This window comes from Mirounga leonina, unplaced genomic scaffold (genome assembly GCF_011800145.1).
Source record: "Mirounga leonina isolate KUSES-001 unplaced genomic scaffold, KU_Mleo_1.0 Mir_418, whole genome shotgun sequence".
Lineage (NCBI taxonomy): Eukaryota > Metazoa > Chordata > Mammalia > Carnivora > Phocidae > Mirounga > Mirounga leonina.
This window is the reverse complement of record NW_023270739.1, coordinates 20,791,202-20,816,786: the sequence shown is the minus strand read 5'-3', so window position 1 is coordinate 20,816,786 and position 25,585 is coordinate 20,791,202. Positions and strand designations below refer to the sequence as shown.

Here is a 25,585-nt window from a genome sequence, read left to right as displayed (position 1 = left end):
ATTGGATCATTATTTCCTCAGACCAGTGCCTCTCAGTTTCCTTACTTTTACATGTCCTGTTATAAGTTCACCTCTCCAGCCTTATTTCTCATCACTCTCACTGCCATGCTTCCTATACACACCCACAGTAATGACCATATCAGATCCTTGAATATCCACTGTTCTCCCTCCATGTGGAATGCCCTTGTCCCCATTCTCTGCCAGTGAAATCCTACTATTCATTCAAGGCTCATTTCACCTGACCCTTCCTCCAAGAAGTCTTCCCTGTTCCTTACACTTCCTCTCTCCCACCTCTAGTTTCCTCTAACATATTCCTATCCATGTTCTGACCACATTCTACTTCATATTTTATTTAGGAGTGTACGAATCTATTCTTCTCAGCTATTGTACACTTTGTGAGGATAGGGTCTGTTTCTTCATCTTTGTGTTCCATAGCATCTTGAATATATTTGTTAAATTGAATTAGCAATAGCTTTGGAACTCTAAAATGTGATCTTTTCTGTATTCTTGTATTTATTAAAACTTGAATATAATATGGTTTGGGGCTGTGAATTCTATTGTTTGTTTCTGTATTTTAAGATTTTAAAAACTAGTGTAACTTTATCATTTTCATATTTCTGAATGCTGGTACACGTGTGTATTAAACAACCATAAAAGTGTATTGTTGCTGGACCTGGCAACATCACAAAGTAGGCAGAGGTTCTCTCTGACGGTCTTATAGTCATGACTCCTTTAGCTGTAAGTAAAGAAAGGCTACTTACACTGGTTCAAGTAAAGTAGGTGTGGGGAAGGCAGTAAGCTCATACATAAGGACTGGAAACCAAACACAATGGGCCTCACAAAAAAATGGAACTGGTGAGTTGGGAGCCAAGATGGTGCTTAATTACGGGGAGGGGGTGGCAGGGTGTAAGTTCTCACACATCTGTTCCCTTCTCTTACTCATCTTACATCTAGCCCAATGGCTGCCTTTTCCACGTTTGTATCAGGACCTGCAGCTCCTATAGACAGTACTCACTCTAGCTCTCTTCTCTTGCCCTTCCTTATATGAAATTACGATGACAGAGAATCTGACTGACTCACTCCTGCCCATGGGTAGATCCATCTGTGGTCAGAGGTCCACACGTAAACATGGCTGTGCCCACACAGTAGGGCTATGCCAGTGGACAATGTATGATACGGACTTTTGGTTCCTTTTCAGTTACTCTCTCCATTTCTTTCTCAATTCTCAACCATTCTTCTCTGCTTAAATCCCTTCCTGGGGTCTGAATCTCTTTACCCCCAGGTTCTCTTCTCAGAAGAAAAGTGACTTTCCAAAACCTTATTCTGGTGTGAATTCTGTAACATATGAATTTTAACAATGAAATAATGTATCATTCATAAGTAAATCTTATCTGTTGTGGCCATCCTGTGTCCTTTCAAATAATCTTAATTATATGAGGGATTGTGACCTATGAGTCCCTCTAAATTTTCTCCTGGGAATGAGGGTTAGGTGGTGATGCAAGAAAAGACAAATGAAATAGTTTATAACTAAAATATCTAGTAGTTTACCAGTAAGTTCAACCTCACTTTATTGTTTTCTTATTTCTAGAACATGATTATTGAATGTTGCTCTGAAATCATCAATCTGTTTTTGACTGATGGAGATGTAATACCATTGTTTGAGGTACGTATCTTTTTGAAAATGTATCTGATTCTCTCACAAGTATTACTGTTGCTATGGAAACAGAAATACAGAAAACATCTATTATGAAAGTATCAAGAGCCTAACCCTCCTTAATTAATGTGAAGAAGTGATAAACAGGAGTTTATAATAGCATGTTATTTTGGTTAAAAATCTTCTTTGTTAAAAAATCAAGTACAGAGAATTATGAAGAGGATAATTTTAAAATCATCTCAAATCTACTATTCAGAGAATAATCAACTACGGGCATTTTGGAGAATATCTCAAATTTTTTCCATGTACAGATAAACCTTAGAATTTTTACATCAATGGGATTTACTGTACATGCATTCTGTAGCTTGTTTTTTTTTTATTTAACAATAGTGTTATGGAGATACTTTTATGTGGAAAGTCTACTTTGTCATGTTTAATGCTTGCATAATAGCCTCTTTTGTATATTTTTTGTCAGGCTCTATTTACACAACTAGATCTTTATTCTTGAATCTTGAGGTTGATGGATTCTAGCATATACATATTTCACCCTTCTGTTTTACCTCCTCAGAGTTATTTCTTAGGAGTACATTTTTGGAGTAAAAAAAGTGTATATACTTTTTTATTATGGTAAGATATACATAATATAAAATTCATACTTTTAAACACTTCTACATACACACTTCAATGGCATTAAGTACATTCACAATGCTGTGCAACCGTCTCCGCCATCCATCTCCAGAATTTCTCACCATTCTAAACAGAAACTTTGTGCCCATTAAATGGTAACTCCCCATTCCGTCTTCTCTTTCTCCCAGCTCCTGGTAGCCTCCATTCTACTTTCTGCTTCTATTGTACTATTTGCCCATTCTAGATACCTGCACATAAGTGGAGTCATACATAGGATCCTGTGTGGTGGGCTTATTCCACTTAGCACACTGTTTTCTTTTTTTTTTTTTTTAAAGATTTTATTTATTTATTTGAGAGAGAGAGAATGAGACAGAGAGAGCACATGAGAGGGGGGAGGGTCAGAGGGAGAAGCAGACCCCCCGCTGAGCAGGGAGCCCGATGTGGGACTCGATCCCGGGACTCCAGGATCATGACCTGAGCCGAAGGCAGTCGCCCAACCAACTGAGCCACCCAGGCGCCCAGCACAGTGTTTTCAAAGCTCATTCTTGTAGCATGTATCACTACATCCCTTCTTAAGGCTTGATAATACTCCACTCTGTGGATGTACCACATTTGTTTATGCATTCTTTTGTAGGGAGTCGTTTGAGTCATTTCTCCCTTTGGCTGTTGTAAATAACGCTGCTATGAACATGGGTGTACAAGAGTTTGCTCGCAATTCCCCTGGGATCTACACTCTCTCACTGGCAGTAGATGAGAGGGTCAGTTTCCCCACATATTCATCTACACAGGCTCTCCCCGCCTACTTCCCCTCTCTCTTCCCTTTCCCCTTCTTTTTCCTCTCTTTCTTGTCTTTGTCCTTCCCTTTTGCTAACCATTCCAGGCATGCTAAGTGAAAAAAAAAATGACATTTTCAGTTATTTCATATTTATTAATAATCTGGCCAAATATAGTTTATATATTTGTTGGCAATCATTGTTTCTCCTTTTGTGAAATAGTACTCATTCATTTAGTCAATCAACAGATCTTTAGAGGGAGCTGTGCATGTGTCAGGAACCCCTTTCGAAGACCCTGGAGAACCAGCTGCGAACGAGCTGCAAGGACCTTGCTCTCTTGGGGCTGCCATTTTTGTGGAGGGAAATAGTAAATAATAGTAATAAATCAGTAAGCAGGATAATTTCAGATTTTGTTAAGTGATATGAAAGAAAGAACAGAGTGATATGTTAGAGTAGGGTCAGGTCAGCAACCTACAGCCTGTGAACTCTATCTGGCCCACTGCCCGTTTCGTAAATAACATTTTATTGGAACACAGGATGCTCATTTGTTTATTTGTGATCTCTAGCTGCTATGAGCTATAGCAGCAGAGTTGGGTAGTTTTGAGAGAGACCATATAGCCCAGAAAGGCTAAATTATTTATTTTCTGGCCCTTTACAGGAAAAAAAAGTTTGCTAGCCCCTGTGATAGAAGGTAACAGGGAATGGGGCAACAGTTTAGATAGGGAGGTCCAGGAAGATTTCTCTTAGGAGATGACATTTGAAGTAAGAACTGGAATATTACACTATGTTTCTCCCACTAGATCACTAGCTTCTTGGATCAGGAGCACTACTATCTTAACTTTTGAATACTTTAAAGTGCCTAGTACAGTGTATCACTTGGTTACTCTTTCTTGAATTGAATTAAATTCCCTTTAGTTTTAAATATCTGAAATTTAATATTTGACTTAATTTTTTTTTTCATTTGGCCATTCATGTCCTTTTCCTATTTTTTAAATGGGGAACCTAATTTTTGTATTATGGAAATACATAGATTTACCATGGAAGACATTATAATAAAAATCAAGTTTAATCTAATTTCATACAAACTGTGTTTAAAAATAGGTCACAGAAGAAGGAGTTGCTATTTTAAGACATATGGTTTATAGCACTAATGGGCTTGGGCATCTGACAGAACTGGGTTGGAATCCCAGCCTTGAATCTCACTAGTTGTATGACCACAGGCAAGTTATTTAATTTCCCTAAGCTTCAGCTTTCTCATATGTAAAGTGGGGGTAGTAATGCCAACCCTTCACAGCTGTGAGGACTAAAAGAAATAATACACGTTAAGTATTTGGAATAGGGCCTCACACAAATAAATGTTTGGTAATTATTAGCTGTTTAGGCATCATCATCACACCTACTATGGTCCTGCCTTCCACGTGTGAATTCTTCATCCCCTAGTCAACTAATTTCTTTTTTTTTTTTTTAAAGATTTTATTTATTCATTTGAGAGAGAATGAGATAGAGAGAGCATGAGAGGGGGGAGGGTCAGAGGGAGAAGCAGAGTCCCCGCCGAGCAGGGAGCCCGATGAGGGACTTGATGCGGGACTCGATCCCGGGACTCCAGGATCATGACCTGAGCCGAAGGCAGTCGCTTAACCAACTGAGCCACCCAGGCACCCCCTAGTCAACTAATTTCAAAGAGGTTTTTAGGATCCAAATTTGTTTTGATACATTGATAGAAAAGGAGAGGAACAGTGTTAAAGATAGAGAAAGATGGGGCGCCTGGCTGGCTAAGTAGGTGGAGTGTGTGACTCTTGATCTCAGGGTTGTAAGTTCTAGCCCCACACTGGGTATAGCGATTACTTTAAAAAAAAATCTTAAAAAAAAAAAAAAAAGAGAGAGAAAGAATCAGGAACCATTTTTTTTGTGACGTAAATCACTGCTGAATCCTAGAGGCATGAGATCAGTGTGCGGGATCCTGACTTGAGATCCCCCGCAGTGAAAAGACCCACTAGTCCAAGAGAAGGGGCCCCCCACTTGAACCCCATACCAATACCTCCCCTGAAAGCAAGACTTACCTACTAGTGCTGGGGTGGGGCATGGGAATTTCCAAGCCTGTTCCAAAAAGCAAACTGTTAGACAAACAAAATGCCTTAGTGACATGCCTTAGTGAAGCTGTTTTTGTCACTGAAATGGGATCTCGCTGTGCAGTTTGGTTCCTTACCGAACATACCTGTTACAGTTGCCTTTGCCTCTACTGTGTCTCCCTAATTAAAACAAATATTGCCACACACAGCCTGTGACAAAAAAAAATTGAGAATAGCAAGAAGGTGGAGGAAGGAAATGAGCTCTCTGTGCTAACCAAGGAAATAAATGACCATTAGGTTTCATTTCTGGTGTACCAGCAACAAAGTAATCCTTTCCTTGCCTACATAGGTTCAAATTATTGCAGTTTCCAGGTTGTCAGGTAGGAGTCAAACATGATGCTAAAAATATGCTTTCTGTTCTTGCGGTGACTGACCACGAGGAGGGCTAAGTCATTATATACAACTGTCTGCTCATCAGTAATTATTGACTTCCAACTGCACACAGAACATTGGTGTGTAGATACTTTATTGCTGTGAAAGCAGCAGAGATTAAAGGTCCTGTGTTCAGCTAAATTAAATATTTTCCTATTGGTTCACATGATACAAATAAATTTACCGTGTATGTGTGTGTGTTTGCGTTTGTGTGTGTGTGAACTGAACTGACTGCAGTCATACAGAATCAGTATGGAAGGAAATTCCTAGGAGCAGATCCTGGTTCAAAGGTGGAAAAGATGATTCTAAGCCAAGAGATAAGCCCCACTGTATAAGAAGATTGCAAACTAGTTTTTCTTGGCTGCATGAATTTGTTAGGATTTCTTTTAGTTCAGGATCTCTAGCTAGACCTAGCGTAGTGCCTGACAGATAAGAATGATAATCATTAATGCAAATGCTACTGCTAGTAATAATTTTTATTGGGCAATGGAATGTGCAGACACTACTCAGTGTTTTAAATATGGTATCTCATTGCATATTGCAAGAACTCTGTGAAGTTGGTTACTATTATTATCCCCACATTAGAAATGAAGAAATTAAGCAGCATGTTGGGATCTCACACTTGTAAGTGGAGGAGGCAGGAGTCAAAGACAGTTCTGCTTCAGTCTGGGATCTGCATCTTTCACTAAATTATACCCAGCAAATGTTTCATTAGAATAGAGAGCAGGTGCTACAGGGAATTGAGGAGTGAGAGAGTGAACGTTGCAGGTGTAGATGAACCTTTGGGAAGGTTTGGGTGAGAAGTCTGCAGGGGTAGAGGAACAGCTGGAGGGGGCCCATCAGGAGGGCGCTAGGATGGGAGGTGTGATGAGGGAAAAGAGCTAAGAGGGGTGGAGTTTGCCTCTCTAGAAGAGACAAGGACAAACAATGGAGGAGGGCCTTTGGAGAGGGGGTGGGAACAGAAAGACATGACAGCACGAGCAAGAGAGCTGACTGGGAACAGAGGAAAGACCTCTTTCTCTAGGTCTTGGGGTGGCAGATGAAGGTGAGTGGGGGCGTGAGTGAATGTGGAAGAAAAGGGTGGGAGAAGCTGGGGCAGTTCACACCCAGAGGTTTTCACTGACTCTGTGAAGTGGAGGCAAGTTTACCTGCTGTGGAGAAGGTGGGGGGTTGAGGGCATGGTCTTCCAAGGGAAAGAGGAAGGTCTTGAGTATTCACAGTCGTTGGGTGTGATGAGGGAGGAAGCTGAGCAAGGACAAATATGAGGATCGAAGGTCACACTGAGATTTAGAGATCATACATTTGTTGGGGTACCAGGTGGCTTGGCTTGTGGGTTTTCTCCAACCCCCTTGCCTTCCTGGACACAGGAGAGGAAAATGCCAACAGGGGCAAATGCGGGAGGAGAATACTAGCAAGGCAGCTGACAGTATGTGAGAGGCTTCACAGCCATGAATTTACCTCATAATAGATCCAAAAACTCCTCCCTTCTGTTCTGAGAAAGCACCAAGATGGCCTGATGTCTGCCATTGTTTCTCAAGCCCCAGTTGCACATAAAATAGTTTATTGTGCAATATATTTTCTTAAAAATAACTTGAATTTAACATAAAAAATCCTTAATGACAGGTAAGTTCTAAGGACTTCCATGACATTATTATGTACATTATCCATGTGTGTTCCTTTTCACATGGCTGAATTTAGTGCACACATGTTCTCTTATTTCTGATTCCTAAAATGATCATTTTTTGATGTATTTATGTTCAGATATTGACATCATCCGCGTGCTGGTCACTAAAATAATTATCTTTAAGAAGGTTTGGGTAAGAAGTGTGGAGAGGGTAGAAGAACAGGTAGAGGGAGACACAGAGTCACAGATATATTAACCTATCTTAGTTTAGTCATTAGCATCATTAATTTTATGTCTGATGTATTGATTCTATCATGTGACCATCTATGCCTTATGACCTCTTTTGACCTTATGACCCTGGCTGTCAGCTGGAGGATCGCTCCACAATGCTAGCATCTTATCTTTTGCTAGGTTACCATGTAAAAATGGGAAATAACACGTCTAATCTGTTAACCTAACCCAGACTGCCTTCTTGTTATCACTGCCTCTCAGGCCCATGGTTTAGATCCCTGTACTTAGTTCTTACCAAAATGTGTTCTAATGATGTGCTTCCATATTGGTCTACCCTGCTAGAGCAGATTGGGTTTTATATAATAAGACTGGATCTTACTACATTTTTATGCTCATTGCCTTGCCCACTGCTGGCTCCCACAGAGGTTTTTAATAAATGTTTGTGAAATGAACGAATGCTCTTGATGCATTTTCCAGAGATCCCCCTGGGTTGCAGTTCTATTCCAGACATTATCAGTGACTTTGGGCTCATCAACTCCATGCATTTGAATAGTAAACATTTGGCAAGTGCATCCTCTTTGCCAGCCATTGGACTGGACATTGGGATACAGAGGTAAAAGCCAGAGTCCCAGCCTTCGGTTTAGTGGGGGAGACAGGCAAATACAGAAGCAATTACAGTACAGGGTAAAACAGAGGCCTGGGGGCCAGACAGCTCTCCTCAGGAATAATCTCAGTTAATATTCTGGTATTATCTTGACATAATTCAGAAGGTGAGAAATTCCCTGTGATATCTTTTAAGAAAGGGTTTAATAGTTCCCTATAAGAAATCAAGTTAGTAGAAGCTCCTGTGGCCCATGGTTCAGAGTTTTAATTACTTTGGAAAATGATTGGGAGGCGGTAGAGAATCCTTAGGTAGATATAAACATGATCAAGGGTGCCCGTGAACGCCTGTTCCTCTGATTAGGAAGACCTTTGAAAGACGAGGCAGAAAACCCAAGTCTTAGTTTTGGCAGCAGGCTCAGTGGTAAAGGCATGATTTATGGCTTTGTTCATGGGGATGTAGAGAACAGAACAAATCCCAAAAGCCCTGGATACGAAAATAAAGACAGAAGTTTAAAAAAGAAAAGAAAAGAAAAGAAAAGAAAAAGCCAACATCAGCTCAGTTATAAGCTGCAGCTGAGTACATGGCACCGTGCTGGCCCCAAAGGAGGAACCCGAAGTGAGAAAGACAGGAGTCCTTGCCCTGAAGAGGCTGACAGTCTAGAAGGAAGGAATGTGGCTAGTGCTTAACGAAGATGATGGTTGTGGTTTTCAATGGATGACTGTTTCGCATAAAAGTAGGAAGAAAGAGGTTAACAGAGGTTAAAAGACCTGCCCAAAGTCACTGGGGCTGGCAGACTCCAGAGCCTGGGCTCTCACCATGACCATCAAGCTGAAGCCAGCAGTGTTCCCCCTTTTCAGTTGGGGTCCTCTTGGCGGGGGAGGGGCTGGACTCAGTCATACGTGGCTGAGGGAAAAGGAGAGTCAGGGTGTGGTCGTTAGTGGGCAGGCTTGGGAGCCAAACTGCCTGGCTCCACATCCCAGCCCAGCTCTGATGTGCTAGTTGTGTGACCTTGGGCAAGCCTCCATGTTTCCCTTTCCCTATTTGTAAACTGGGAATAAAAATCCTACTTAACCTCGGGGCGCCTGGGTGGCTCAGTTGGTTGAGCTTTTGACTCTTGGCCTCAGCTCGGGTCTTGATCTCGGGTTGTGAGTTCAGGCCCCGAGTTGGGCTCTGTGCTGGGCGTGGAGCCTACTTAAAAAAAAAAAAAAAAAAAATAGTACTTAGCTCACGGGTTTGTTTTGTGGATTAAGTGAGTAATCCACGTAAACTCTTAGAATAGTGCCTGGCACCATCCTAAGCAAAACATTATGATCATCTCAGAGCCATGTGAGTTCACATGGAGTTAGACCCTTGTAAGTAGAGGAGTGGCTGTAGTAGAAAAACATGTGTAGCATAAAGCTCCTGAGTACCTTCCCGAAAGAGAGGCTGCAGTAATTCCAGTGCTAGGAATGACCGTGTGCATCATTTTTAGCCACATATATGTCCCATTTTCCTCTGTTCCAGTTACTATTATTATATAACAAAGCACCCCAAGCTTGGTGGCATAAAATGACCCACATTTTAACGAATATTTGGGAAGGACCTGTTTCTGCTTTATGGTATCTGGAGCATCAGCTGGGAAGACCTGAAGTTTGGGGATGATTCAGCTTCTGCGGGCTGGGATCCCTGAAGGCTCAAAGGCTAGTTTGGTTTGGTGCTTGATGCTGGCTATTGGCCAGGGGCTGAGGGCTGGGGATGCAGAGTGGGCTGTGGGCCAGAACGTGACACGTGACCTCCGTGGGGTTGGTTGAGCATCAGCGCAGGGTAGCGTTTGGGTTTCAGGAATGAGCCTCTCAAGAGAACTAGGCAGAAGCTCTGTCACTCTTTATGCCCCAGCTTTTTAAGCTACCTAATGACTTCTCCCTGCTAGTCCCAAATCCACCCACATTAAAGGCTGAACATAGATTCCACCTCTTGGTGGGCGGAGTGTCAATGTCAAACTGTAGGAAAGGCATGGGGTCAGGAGCTATTGAAGCCGTTTTGGGAAAATGCAATCTGCCCCAACATCCAGGAAAGCACTCCCAATCTGTTGGTGTCTTCCTTCTCCGAGCAGAGGCCACTCCTGGCAACCTACTTGGGCAGTTTTTAAAATTAGTCAGCAACTCTCCCCAAATATGCTCAGTAACTGTCCTGAAGTTGCTCGGTGTGTTTCTACGGAGAAGGTAGAAGATAAACTAGGTGGGTTCTCAAAGCACCCTTTGAAATGACCGATGCAGGTTTCCTGGGTGATGGATGGGGTTGCACATGTCCCTATTTATGTGGGACAGCTCCCACTTCACTTTTTTTTTTTTTTAGGCTGTTAAATCTTAGAGAGTGATGCTAAGCTATTTAATTTCCTTTGGCTAATTTTATTACATGACCGTATGCCTCTTGGTTTTTTTTTCAACAAAACTTTCCAAATGGTGACAATAACCATACCGTCTTTTAAACTGTCATTTAATAGCATTGGGCTTAAGGTCTCACATATTCTACAGTAGGTGTTTAATAAGTATTTAAAAATTAATTTTACTAATAACTATAACTTCTTTTGGTTAAGAGTTGCAGATTTTCTTTTCTTTTTCTTCTTCTTCTGCTTTTTTTTTTTGTACCAGCCAAGAGCTGTCTGAATAGATTTTATGGGCATCTAGAATTACCTCTTTCTTCTCTGAGACATTATCATTCTGTCCTCAAGTGAAGAGTATCCTTTGTGTGTAAGTTCATGAGACATCCACTTAATATTCTTATATTCTTTTGAAGACAATGCCGGATGACATCAGTTCCATGCTGCTTTTAAAACATAGCCCCGACTTTGATTCCATCCTCTCACTCTTCACTTCTAGCTGTCAAATTTGGCTAAGGGAAAAAGAAAGCCCTTAAGAAAAGGCCAGGCTATTAATGTGCTCTTCAAAATGCTAAGAAAAGGCTAAGCTGTTTATAGCGTTTTCAAAATGCTCATCTCTCAGAGATTGGCCAGCAGTAGTGTCGAGGTGAAACACGCTCTCGCTCATCATGGAACCAGAGCCTTTGTGCTGTCTTTGCTCCAAGTACTGGTCCTGCTTTTGTGAGACGTGCAATGTGCTGGTGTGATGGTACTTGGATGTGATTTAAACCAAAAGATAGTATGAACCTGACATTGTGTATTGACTAAATGGCAAGAAGTGTGTGTACTCCTGGATCAAGCAAGCCTGGCTTCATTCAGGATAAAACTGCATTTCAGAACCAAAGGGACGACTTCCTGAAGTTTAGTCACTTTGGGTAACTTCAAAGGAGGTGAAAGGCAGGGCTATCATTAGCAAATCTGTTTACTGCTTTCCGTTTTGCTAAAAACTGAGGTAAACATTTAGCTTCATTTATCTCATTCATTTTGCTGAATGCTTTTGTCTTGATTAAAAAACTGTACCCTTGGGCGCCTGGGTGGCTCAGTTAGTTGAGCGACTGCCTTCGGCTCAGGTCATGATCCTGGAGTCCCTGGATCGAGTCCCGCATCCGGCTCCCTGCTCGGCGGGGAATCTGCTTCTCCCTCTGACCCTCCCCCTTCTCATGTGCTCTCTCTCTCCTCTCATCCTCTCTCTCAAATAAATAAATAAAATCTTTAAAAAAAAAAAAACAAAAAAAACTGTACCCTTAACAATGGGATTATATTTTCATTTTTGGAAGATACTGACTTTTGCCTCACATAGCTGAGTCAGTCGGTAAGCTTTGGAAGTTCTCTGCACAAATGTTTTCATATTAAAATAAATCCACAAAGAAGGAGCAGGTCTAAATTTACCCATTCTCCTTGTTAATACTTAGGACACCAGCCATTCTAGATTTTTGCTCTTCTTCTGCCCGTATCTCAGGCAGCTAATGCCATTATGTTCTTTTCTCAACCACCTGTGAGATCCCAGTATGGTAGGAAGAGCACTTAGCACAAGTTCTTGTCCAGTTTTGCCCTTGTGGACAAGTCATTAATCCTTAAAGACCTCAGGGCTATTAGATTCTGTTGAAGGTCTCGGAAACGATGTATCTTAGTGGATAAAAACATGATTTAATTCTTGGTTCCACCATCTATTGATTGCATGACTGTGAGCAAGTTACTTTACTTCTCTGTGCTTCAGTTCCTTGTCTGTACATTCATTCTCCTCGTGGAGAATTACATTCGAAAAAGCATGCAACGCATTTTGTATCTGGCCAGTATAATGCCAGTGGTAAGCATTCAGTACATTGTGGTCATCCTTATTTTTTCCTGCCTTAATAATGTGAAATGAGTCTTTGTTCATCTGACCATTAGAAACTTGCTTCATTAGTGGCTTTTGGCCTATCTAAATATTTGCTAATTTTCAAAAGAGTGAATGGGCATTTAATAGATGTGTTATTTTTCAACCATCCTTTTTTTAATTAAACTTTTTGTTTTGAGATCATTATAGATTCACTTGTAATTATAAGAAATAATATAGAGAGATCCTAGTGTACTCTTTACCCAGTTGTCCCCATTGGTAACATCTTGCAGAACCATAGGATATCACAACAAGACACTGACATTAATAGGATACAGAACAATTTTGTCACTACGAGGACCCCTTTCATTGTCCTTTTATAGACACTTCACCACCCACCCCACCGCTAGCCCTGATTTCTGACAATTACTAATCTATTCTCTATTTCTATAATTTTGTCATTTTAAGAATGTTATGTAAAAGGAACCATTCACTATTTAACGCTTTGGGGATTGTCATTTTTTTCACTCAGTATAATTCCCCAGAGAGCTATTAGACTACACTTCTGGATGAGCCAAAAAATATTTACGAACATCGGCACATTTTATTGTGGCCACAGAATTGTCCATAGCCCAAAGTGCCTGATGCAGAACCTGAGTCATAGCACCTGCAGATGTTCCGGGAAGCTCAGTGGTGGATTTCTACTCCACCTCCTTCCATCCTTCCTTCTCCTCCTGTCTATCCTTTCCCTCTTTCCTTGCCCCCTTCTTCTGCACACCCTTTTGTTAATATTGACAGACGAAGGTTGATTGCTCAAGTTAGAAATTCTAAAAAGAGTTCCATGAAAGGATTTATGTGAAATTCCTTTGTAAATTGCAAACTCTGTTAGACTTTCAATCAGACATTGCCGGGCAGTGTTTGCAGGCAGCTTGCGGTTTTTGCTGAGATGAATAAAGAAGTCAGCATGAGAAGTTTTTCTTTCCATGCCCTGCACAGGAGGTCTGCCTTCCAGTTTGCTGCTGCAAGTGGAAGCTATGAACAAAGCCAGTCATGCTTTGGTTCTAAGCAACAAAATCCCATGAACAAAATGCAAACTTCAGTTCATGTTCTTTATCAAGCCTTTGTTCTAAAAAAGAGTCTCCTCCTGTGGTGCCTGGGTGGCTCAGTCGGTTAAGCAGTTAAGTGTCTGCCTTCGGCTCAGGTCATGATCCCAGGGTCCTGGGATGGAGCCCATTGTCAGGTTCCCTGCTCAGTGGGGATCCTGCTTCTCCCTCTCCTTCTGCCCCTTAAATAAATAAATAAAAATCTAAAAGAAAAAAAAAAGTCCTGTTTCTAGTTGCCAGACTATAACCATCAGGAAATGGCAAGTATTGTTCGGACTCTGGGGTTTTCACTTCTACATCTTCTAAGACAAAAGCCCACAGGCAGACTTGACAGCATTTCTTCCTCTAAGTTTGCTGCTGAGATTCAAAGTCCTGACCTTTCAGTGGAGTTAAACCCTCACTCTGATGGCATTACCCCCCCCCATATGATAAGGGGAGGACAAGCTTGCCAGACTTGCTAGAGCATACATGTTCTAGATGGGATGGGGTAGGTTATGCTGTGCCCACAAACCCCAAATCTCAGTGGCAATAAAGGTTCCTTTCTTTCTCATGCAAAGTTCAGTGAGGGTGGGATAGCTCTCCTTCTACTTATAGCCATGCTGTCTGGACCACGTGGCCTCTGAGGTCACCACTGCAGGAGAGAAGAGCTAGAGGACTTCACTGGATAATTTTAAGTAGGGCGACTATGCATCTCAGTTTCCCTGCGACACTCATAACATATACCTGTTGATTTGGAGAGATGCTTACTATATACTTCCCTTTTACTCTCAGAAAGTGTCCCAGTGTAGGCAGTAAATTAGGGTGACCATTTCCAAAAGCCAGCATGGACTGACTGTCATAATTTCTGTTCATATCCTATTGGCTTCAACCTGATATGCAAGGACATAGAGAATTGTAGAGGGACGAAGTATGTATTTTAGTGAACACTAATAACTTCTAGCACAATAGACATTTTACAGGAATGCCATGAATTTTTATATATATATTTATTTTATTTTTTATTTTAATTCCAGTATAGATAACCTGCAGTGTTACATTAGTTTCAGATGTACAATATGGTAATTCGATAACTATACATTACGCAGTGCTCGTCATGGTTATGTGTACTCTTACTCCCCATCACCTATTTCACCCACCCCCCCCACCTCCCCTCTGGGAACCATCAATTCTCTATAGTTAAGAGTTTTTTTTCTTGGTTTCTCTCTCTCTCTCTCTTTTCTCTTTGTTCATTTGTTTTGTTTCTTAAATTCCACATATGAGTGTGATCATACGGTATTTGTCTCTCTCTGACCGATTGACCTCACTTGGCATTATACTCTCCAGCTCCATCCATGTTGTTGCAAATAATGCCATGAATTTTTAAATAGAAACAATGCAATAACTGCAGCTATGAAGACTTTGTTGAGCAGGTAGGATACAAATATGATATTCTTATGAACGAAGCCATATCATTTAATCACCCATGCAGTAGGCTGAATCATGCCCTAATCCCCAAAACCTTTTACCTTGTATGACAAAAAGGGCTTTGCAGATATGATTAAGTTAAGGGTTTTGAGATGGGGAGATTATTCTGGCCTATCCAGGTGGGCCCTAAATGTAGTCACAGTATCCTTATAAAAGGCAGGCGGAGGGAGCTTTGACAACGACAGGAGAAGGCATGTGGTAACAGGACTGGCGTGGATGCTGTAGGGCCTACAAATCAAGGGCAACAGGTGGCCTATAAAAGCGACAAAAGGCAAAGACTCAGATTCTCCCTCTGTAGCCCCCAGAAAGAACCAGCCCTGCTGACACCTTGATTTTCGGCCGGTGAAACTATAAATTCCGATTTCTTATCTCCGGGACTGTGGGAGAGCAGATTTGTGTTGTTGTAAGCCCCTGGGTTTGTCATAGGCTGTCGCAGCAGCAATCAGACATGAATATGCACATACCTTGTAAAGGTCAGCGTCTGACCTCAGATTTCTGTTTCTAGTTGAGGTAGAGACTGTTATTATCCATATATTACATGTGAGAAATTTAAGTGACTTGCCCAGGTTCCCCCAGCTAGTTAGTGTTAGAGGATCTACACCCAGGCAGACTGGCTCCTCAGAACACGTTCCTAACCACCCTGTGGCACGGCCTCTCCCCGGCTGCCCAACTGTCTTCTGAGCCCCCCCCCCCCCCCGCCCCTGCCTCACCACGTGCGGCCATCCCAGAAAGCCCCTGCTCCCTGCAGCCTCTCCTCCCACTCCCACCTGACTACACTCCCCTGCTCCCTCCCACAGGCTCTATGGCACTCTGGACCATTTTTCAGTTTTGCCTTTGGGAGGTTTTATGGAAGGTTCTAGGGCTTCCATATGGAATTCCTCAAGTAAAGTTAAGCTTAGGTGAAATTACTGAATTTCTTCATATTTAAGTTTATGGAAAGGTATTATTTGAGGGAAGAAATTGTTTCTGAATCTTCCTCCTACTCTTTGTTTCCTTGTTCTTCTCCTCATACTTCAGAAGGGGGACTATTTCTCAGGGTAATCAAATAAAGTGATTAATAAGAGTTATACTGAAAATGTATTAAGCTCGTCTTACTGTGACCCAGAAAAGCAGCATCTGGAAATTTGGTATAAGAATTCTTACTTAGTTATTACTTTAAATCTCCCTTTGGCTTGTATTAGTTATATATTAGTATGCTTTTTGCCATATTGCTAGTTGTTTAATGGTTTTATAGTTAACCATTGAATTAAATATTTGTGCCTGTCATGACCCCTTCACTGAGCCACCCAGATCTCCCCTTCAGGACTGAAGAGCTCATTTTCCCAATGTGCTGACTGACAGCCCTCAGTTCTCAACCCTCTCCAGGAATTGCTGACAGGGAAAGGAGCTGGCCTCTTTCTTGGGGGAGGTCAGCATCTGATTACTGGTTGATATGGGGTGCAGAGACCTGACCCCCTACCACAATTCAGAGCATCTCTGAAGGGTCATCCCAGCTTCAGAACCCCTGTGGTGTTGGCTGAGCCCTTCCTTGTGACTGCATTGCAGCCCATCTTCTCTCTGCTAATCCTGCAGTCTTCCCTTTTCCCATGGGTGTTGATCCCAAGAGTATTTCCTAATAAGCTTCCTGGAAGCTGAGTTCCATCTCAAAGTCTGTCTCCCAGGAACCTGAACCTCAGCAGTGAGTTAAAATATAAAAATAAAATCCCTGATTGGTTATGAATACATGAATGCTCAATTATCCTTATTTATTGGAATTAGAAGAGTTCCAAAGGAACTAGGAAGCATACTCTGGCTTGAAGCTTATTTTCCAACATCATACACATGTCACCCAATCATGATTAAAACTACATTCTACAATGTGACTCCATAGCTCTTGACATTTTCTCTTGACCTCCATTTAGCAGTTAATTTACAGATGAAATAAACTCTGTAAAACAAAGACTCCAGCCCATTTGCAATCCTCAATAAATACAGACTTACTTTTTTAGAAAATGTACATTTTCAGAGTAGAAAAACAAGGACTCGGTAAAGCCTTAAAACTATCTTCTGAAAATATAGGGGAAGGGAGGGAAAAATGAAACAAGATGAAACCAGAGCCGGAGACAAACCATAAGAGACTCTTAATCTCAGGAAACAAACTGAGGCTTGCTGGAGTGGTGGGGGGTGGGAGGGATGGGGTGGCTGGTGATGGACACTGGGGAGGGTATGTGCTATGGTGAGCGCTGTGAATTGTGTAAGACTGATGAACCACAGACCTGTACAAATAATACATTATATGTTAATAAAAAAAATAAAATAAAAACTATCTTCTGAAAATAAAGGCAATGATGTAAAGTGATGTAATCACATATAAGTACTATATCAAAATTTATGCTCTTGCATCTCCACCAGGAATGAGAAATAGGCATTCAGTTTTGTAACACATTGAATACAGGCATTTCCGTTAAATCCTCCCTCCAAGAAACTTTCACTCTTCCCCCAAGGCCCTGATTATAAGCACTGAGCCATTGGCCATGAACTTGGATCTAGCCTTTATGCCCCATGCACTTCATTGTTGGTTGCATAACTCATCCTTCCTGTTCTGATTAGAGCTTTTGATATTTTAAAGGGGATTTGCCCTGTTTGAGACCCTTTATTAGTTCTTTATCTGGTGAAAAATACTTTTCTGGAGAGGGAGGGAGCAGCTGCTCTTTCTGCACAGTAGGGTGTCACATTTCAAAGACTCTTTTCCCTGGGCCTTAGACTCTTGAGCAGTTAGAATAAGCCTGATACGTTCAGCCTGAACTTTTACTCTTCTTCTTAAAGATCTCTTTTGGCCTTACAGGATTGTTTTCTTACAGGATCTATTTTCTTAAATAGTTCCCTCTAAAAAGCATATACCCGTAATGGAGATGTCACTGTCAGCTCTGTCGCTTTTCATCAAGGAGTGCCTCGTGGCCTGGGAAAGGTGTGAAGGGCAGTGTATGCCTAATAGCTGCCAAGGAGGAGGGGAGTGCAGAATGCCCCAAAGGCCCAGAGACACTCAGAGCTGAGCACCGCCCTAATTTACATAATGCCAGATGTGACCGCTAGGTGGTTTCTCCTGACACCAACCAATTCTGCGATTTGCTGACCACAGGGGGGGCCAACCATTCAATTCCATTAGCCTACACTCCACAGATGAAAGGCTTAATCCAGGACTGCCCCCACTTCTGATGCCAGCTACAAATGAAGTGCCCAGGCTAGCCACACTTCTGCTCCGCAGACTACAAATTTGAGAGTTCCCATGATATCCCCTCCAATTGATAATTCACTAGAATGAATCACAGAACTCAGGAAAGCGCTTTGCTTGCAATTATGTTTATTATAAAGGATACAACTGAGGAACAGTCAAATTGAAGAGATGTATAGGGCAAGATATGGGGGGTGGAGAGGGGCAGAGCTTCCATGCCCTCTTGGGGCGCCCCATCCTCCCAGCACATCAATGTGTTCACCAACCAAGGAGTTCCTTGAAACCTGTGGTTATGGGGTTTCTATGAAGGTTTCATTACATGGGTCCAATTGATTAAATGGTTGGCCATTATGATCAAACTCAATCTCCAGCTCTGCTCCTTTCCCCAGAGATCAGGGCCTATGGCTGAAAATTCCAACCCTCCAATCACATGGCTGGTTTTCCTGGTGACCAGCTCCATCCTGAAGCTATCAGGCCCCTTCCCTGCCATAGTCATCTTATTAGCAGACAAAGGAAAATTCCCAATGGCTTTAGGAGCTTTATGCCAGGAACCTGGGACAAAGACTAATGAATTAGTTTTTCTTATACCACAACTCTAAACTATGAGCATATCCTAAGATTGATTTTTCAATGTACACCCAGTGGATGTAGTCCCCCTCAATATATCTTCCCTTAGGGAGGCATTCTTCATGTAGTCCAATAAAGAGGCCATTGTGCAAAACATTTCTGGCATCTACTTAGATACAAGAAGAGAGACAGGGCCCTTGAATGTTGCTGAACAGTTTCTGGCCCGACTGAAACATTTGGGTTTCCTGCGCATGTAGGACAATGTGTCTGAGCATGAATTGTCCTTTCTTAAAAGGTGAACTCTCCTCAAGAGCTCAAGGAAATGCCATGCACAACCAAGTCTCCGTGGTGGCTCAGTGATAATAGCGGTGGTGGTGATGATGATCTAAGGAGAATCAGCCCTATTTTTAGATAGTATAACATTTGAACCAATTCTCTGTAGAAATGCTTTCTCTCCCATATTGCACCTTTAATTTCTAATTTTCTTGTTCTCTGCAAAATGTCTTTATAATAATGTTATTTCTTTAAAATTTAATTTAAAAAGATTTCTACCATCTTACCAGAATGACTCTTTGATCTCACATTATGTTTAAAAAAAGAACCCCTTTTTTGGTCATATTTAAAGTTTTATTAACACAAAATTAGAGTGATGGAAAAGATAATCTTGTTCTCAGCAAAGTTTGAAATTTCCCGTGGTCTGGTAGAGTTGTACACGAGCCCTTCTCGCCTTCTTAAGAGTTGGGTGCTATTTCTGGGGAGATAATACCTATTACTGTCGATGGTGGGATTCTCTTGATCATATAAAGTACAGTGAAACCAAATCTCTGTAGCTTCCTCTCATCTAGAACTGCTATCCGATGGGTCACCAGTCATTCATGGTATTGATTCTTAAGTAAACTAGTATCATATTATCCTTCCTACTTTGGAATGCATGTTTTTCCCTAGTCTGAAAAAAAAAAAAACCCCAATAAATTGTTAACTTCGAAGACTCAGGGGATATATTGAGAAAGAACTATCACATGATATAGAAACTTACATGTGAGCATACTGGATGAAAACAGCATTTGTTTTCCTGCCTTGAGGCTTTTAACCACCACCCCTGCCCCCCGCCTTGGCTCTGGCTCTCTGTGTTTGAAAGTCCTTGAAAGGAGGCAAAGTTAAATCCATCCATATCACAAGGCCCACAGTTTTTGATAACCCACTTACCAATTAAAAGAGCAGGCAAACCTGATTGAATAGTGGGAATTCGGTGTTCCCCCTCCCCTTTCTTCTTGGTCTTCTTGGTCACATAGAAGCAACGAAAAGGCAACTGACACTGTGCTGAGAGAGAAGCAAGAAGAGTTCTCAACGTAGGTGCTCAATAAAAACTCACTGGATTGAGAAAAACCATAGGTACTTTGAAGACTATATGATTTCTCTTTCAGTCAAGGAAAGTTATTGGAACAAAAGAACAGAAGTAATAAAATCTTTCATTATGATAGAATCTAGTTTTCATGCAGAAACTCATATAAAATATAGCATTGGCAGATAAACTTTAACTCTCCAGTGACTTTCAGAACTCCCCCAGACAAGGTCAAGTCCTGGCAGTGAACCCCTTTAGTGCGCCCCAACTTGATTACCTTTTTTCCTTTCCTCTTGTTATTTCCAACTTCTATCGTTTCCAGGCAGAACCATCACCGTTTCTCCAATGTTGCCCCTTAAAGCAGAACCTACTTGAACTAATTTACAGTCTATTTACCTGCCAGGCTGTTTTCTTCCTTTCTCTCCACAAAGTCTTTCTTGATCCATGAAAAGGAACCGGGACTCCTTGGTACCTTATCCAGGATAATTCAGACTGAGAGCTACTTACAGAAGACATAAAAGACTCCCCCATGATTGTACAATTGCCAATCCTGTCTCCATTGAATGGCCAAAAAAAAAAAAAAGATTCAGTAATTTCACCTAAGCTTAACTTTACTTGAGAAATTCCATATGGAAGCCCTAGAACCTTCCATAAAATCTCCAAAAGCCAAAACTGGAAAAGGGTCTAGAGTGCCACAGAGCCCGTGGGAGGGAGCAGGAGAGTGTAGTCAGGTGGGAGCAGGAGGACAGTCTGCAGGGAGCAGGGGCTTTTTGGGGTGGCCACACATGGTGGGGGGGGGGGGTCCGAGGACAGTTGGGCAGCAGGGGAGAGGCCGTGCCACAGGGTGGTTAGGAACGTGTTCTGAGGAGCCAGGAATATAGATCCTGGCTCTGATACATACTAGCTGAGGGAGCTTGGGTGAGTCACTGGAAGTGTCTGAGCCTCTGGGGCACCTGGGTGGCCCAGTGGATTAAGCAACTGACTCTTGACTTTGGCTCAGGTCATGATCTCAGGGTGGAGAGATTGAGCCCCAGGTCAGGCTCTGCTCAATGGGGAGTCTGCTTGAGATTCTCTCCTTCTCCCTCTGCCCCTCCCCACCCTCAAATAAATAAATCAATCTTTAAAAAAAAGTTTCTGAGCCTCATGGGGTATTCACATTATAAAACATTATGTGGGCTTACTTTAAATGTCCTGGTATCAAGATTGAGTAGATACAAATCAAGAAACATGTTTAAAGAAGTGCTTTACCTGTTAACTCTATCATTTTATTTGAAATCTTATAAATTCTAATTTGTAAAATCTTGACCTCTCTGGGAAAAGATATATAACTCTGACTTCCTAAAGCATTCAGATTCCCGTAATGTTTATAGCATTGATGTACTTTGGGTGTGAGATAAATTTCACATTTTCACCTAACTCAACATTTTTTAAAACTGGACTCCATGTTTTTGATGATAGTGGCTTTTTAATTTTACTGTTTAACAAAATAAACTTTCATAAATTACCTGGAACATGTTTAGGTGGTAGAATTTTTAGGAGTAACAGGACTCCGTAGCACTTCTAGGAATCAATATTACTTTGAAATTTTTAGCTATTGCAATGAGACAAGAGAATAAAATCAGTAACATAAATACTAAGAAATAACAAAGTTATATTTATTTGTAAATGATATAACTGCAAAACCAAAATGTAAGGGTTTTTTAAATGATTAGATTAAGAGAATCTGATAAAGTGGCTGATAGAAAAATTAATAACTTTCTACTAAGAATAACCGTTTTTTTAAAAAGGTTTTATTTACTTATTTGACAGAAAGAGACACAGTGAGAGAGGGAACACAAGCAGGGGGAGTTGGAGAGGGAGAAGCAGGCTTCCCACGGAGCAGGGAGCCCGATGCGGGGCTCGATCCCAGGACCCTGGGATCATGACCTGAGCCGAAGGCAGACGCTTAACAACTGGGCCACCCAGGCGCCCTAAGAATAACCATTTTTGACAAAGATTTTATTTTTAAGTAATCTGTATACCCAGCATGAGGTTCAAACTCACAACCCTGAGATCAAGACTCACATACTCCACCAACTGAGCCAGCCAGGTGCCCCAAGGACAATCACTTTAAACAGAACTTTTAAAACTTTAAAACATTCACAATAATAACAAAACTATAAAATGCCTAGGAATAAATTTAACAAAAGTAGTAGAGGACGTAAGTAAAGAAAAGAATGAATTTTAGTAGTAGACATTTTTACAATGCCATTCATTAAATAAACCTTACCTTTTTTTCTGAACTGAAAAGTCAATTAATCATATGTTTATGACATCCTGTCATCATTTCTAATTAATACTGCATGGGGATTCTCAGCCAGTGAAGTAAAGGAAGAAAACAAAAAGGTATAAGTGTGAGAAAGGAAGGAATACAATTCTTATTATTTATAGACATAGAAAATCCAAAGTAGTCTTCAGATAAACTCTTAGAATGAATAAGTGAATTTAGCAAAGTTGCTATATGCATATGAATGTAAATGTAAACTCTATTTCTATATAGCAGGCAAAAATTATAAATGAAAGATTTGAAAAGCTATCATTTACTGTAGTATCAGGAAATTTACACAGAAATGCAAAGGACCTGGAATAGCCAAAACCATCCAAAAAAAGAACAAAGCTAATGGAATTACACTTGTAGTTGTCGAGTCTTATGAAAGAGCTATAATAACAGTGTGGGATTGGAGTAAGTATAGATATAGACCGATGGAACAAAATACAGTCCAGAAAGAGATCCATGCATATTTGGCCCAATGGTTTATGTCAAAGGTGACTTTGCAGTGCAGTGAGGCAAGAACAGTCTTTTCAACAAATAGATCTGGGTCAGTTGGGTATCCATACAGCTATATATTTCTGGTTGAAGTGTTAATTATCATAACCTATTTGGAAAGTAATCTGGCAAGAAATGTTAAAATGTAAAATGTAAACACCCTTTGACTAAACCAAACCATCTTGGGGAATCAGTAGAACAGAAATAGAAGCATCTATACCCAAGGATGTATATGAATAAACATGTACAAAAACTAGAAACAACCTTTATGGTGATTGATTGAACAACAGGATGCGGCCATCCCATGCATTGTTATGTAGCCATTAAAAAGAATATGCTCAACAATGATAATAATGTGTAGCCTTTACTGTGTGTTCATTGTGTGCTAGGCATCATTCTGAGTATTTTATATGTATAAACTCATTCCATCTTGTAACAACAATGCATTGTAATAATAATTGTAATACCAATATTATTTCTGTTTTATGGATGACCAAGTTAAAATTCAAACAGATCAAATATTTTACTCAAGCTCACATAGCTGGTATGTGGTGAGGTCTGAATTTGAACCAAAGTAGTCTTACTCCAGAACACACATGCTTAAACTCCATGTAGTTATTCTGCCTCCTTGAATTGATTAAAGAGGGATTTCTCTTACATACTGGTAATTGAAAAAGCAAATAATGGAAACCTAGTTATCCTATTTCAAAAAACAAAGGAAAGAAAAAAAGGGAAAATAAAAAACCCACATGAATATACATTCATCAGAGGATTTTAAAAGTCTTGGAAAGATACTCCTCAAACTGGTAATACTTATTACTTCAGGATTGAGTGAGAAAGGAGGACATTATTAATTTTTTTCACCTCTTTATTATGTTAAGTTATAGAAAGCACTGGAATACTTTGGTCCTGTTTTAATCCAATGAAGTGAAGAAAAAAATAAAAACCAGCCTCCACTTTTAGGTTCACTGTGTTTTCTTAAGAATAAAAGATTCGTTTAACAATTTGACAAGAAATTAATAAAACTTGTCTTCTAATTTCTTACCAGAATTTAGGGCCACAAGCATCTAATCTGTTGTGGTCATTCTACATGACATTTGCTCATTTATCTTCCAAAGTATCTAGATCTGCGTAAAGTAGGTCCCCAGGAAATGTTAAAGTTCCTTCCTATTTATTATTCTCTCCTTTCTGCTTCTCTCTGAAATGACCAGTGCTGTGGTCATAAAGGCAGTCTTATTTTCCATCTTTCATTCTGTTCAGGTGACTGAGACTGGACTAGTTCTCAGCACGGTAACCCAGTGCCTCTTCCAGAGAGAGTGAGCGCCAAACATACTTGCTTCACTGTGGCAAGACTTAAGCTCAAAGACAGGGAGATTTGTCCACTGGGCAGCCTGTTATGGAGGAAAGCATTTTGTTAGGAATGGGGCCAAAGTCCTACCTTTAGAATCATATACAGTGGTTATAGGGATGCAAGTAGTCCATATTTCTAAAATATCTACTGTTTTATAGGCTAATCTATGAATCTTAATAGGGTCTAAAATGATTCGTGTGACATTTTAGCCATGCAGAGATATGAAACTTGGCATTTGGCCTTAGGCAAGAGTTAAATATCTTTCACATAAAACCATTATATGGAATTGGTATTTGAATGTTTGAGAACTTTCCTTCAGCCAACAGTTTGAAACGATGCATTTCATGAACACTTTCTGCTTTTTCTCAGGTCCCATTTGATATCTCGCTGCCATCTATATTCCATCTTGAGAGACTTTTTGACCTTGCTAATGGTTGTATCATATCAGGAGGAAGCCTTTTCAACTGGATGGTGTCGATTATTCCCTAAACGTTCTTTACATGTTAACTAACCTTATAAAGGATTTAATTGATGTTCTTTTTCTTGGTTTGAATACATTTTGGGAACTGTCTTCTTATAACAAGCAAAATAAAATGGTTTCTTACATAAGCTAAATTTCCTCAAAAATTGTAGTTTTGAGTGATGTCTTAAATTGTATCTGAATTAAATGACAATGCTGCTGCAGCTTATTAAAACCATCTCACAGAACTATTCCTAAAAGTATGAATAGTGTGCCCGGTGCAGCTATTCCCATGTTTATACAGCTCACGTGTAGGTTGTCTCTAGATGCATCCACAGACAAGATTGGATTAAAACAGTGGTTCTCAACTGGGAGCAATTTTGTCCCCAGGGCACACGAGGCAATGTCCGAAGAACTTTGATTTCTGTAACTGGGCGGATGACGCTAGTGGCCTCCAGAAGGACACTATACTGCAGTGGAAGAGAAAGAGAAAAGAACAAAATACTTCCCATTGAATTCAGAAAAAGAAATTGCCTGATGACCATACCTTCATATGAAATAAAGCTTGGGTCTTGCAGAAAACCGTTAGGATAGTGACGGCTCTTACGTGGTGAGGGCTTCCGAATCCTTTGACCAGAGACTGGAGTTTATAAATTTCTCTTGTGGGAGAGAGGATGCTTTCAAGGGTTTTGTGTTTCTCACAGAGAAAGTTTAACTTATGGGAAGTTTAGCCACCAGGGGCAAAAAAGCACAACAAATTACCTACACATTTAATAGGTGTGGAAATAGAGCATCACTCATAACCAAGGCCATTCACTTCAACCTAATATTAATTTCCAAGGAGTGTATATGCATGCCTCCCACTAGTAAGTTTTTACTAACTGGGTGCTTTTCATTTTTCTTTGTTTTAAATATTAGTGGATATAAAGTCATATACTGTTTTATAGGACCCTAGAATAATGCCTGGCACATAGTAGAGGACTATAACACTTCTTGGATGGATGGGTGGATGGGTGGATGGATGTGACCAGGTAAGATGGCACTATGGGGGTA

General features: G+C 40.7%; 1 protein-coding gene across 1 annotated transcript in view; it reads left to right on the top strand.

The window, feature by feature from the left end:
• The window catches only part of CFAP54 (cilia and flagella associated protein 54), a 294,742-nt gene extending 270,070 nt beyond the window's left edge, over positions 1–24,672 (top strand). Inside the window, exons 67-68 of the mRNA XM_034987789.1 lie at positions 1,589–1,663; positions 24,442–24,672. Coding sequence (XP_034843680.1) covers positions 1,589–1,663; positions 24,442–24,561 — 195 coding nt within the window. The 3' untranslated portion in view covers positions 24,562–24,672. The remainder of the gene's footprint in view (positions 1–1,588; positions 1,664–24,441) is intronic.
• The last annotated feature ends 913 nt before the right edge of the window (positions 24,673–25,585 follow it).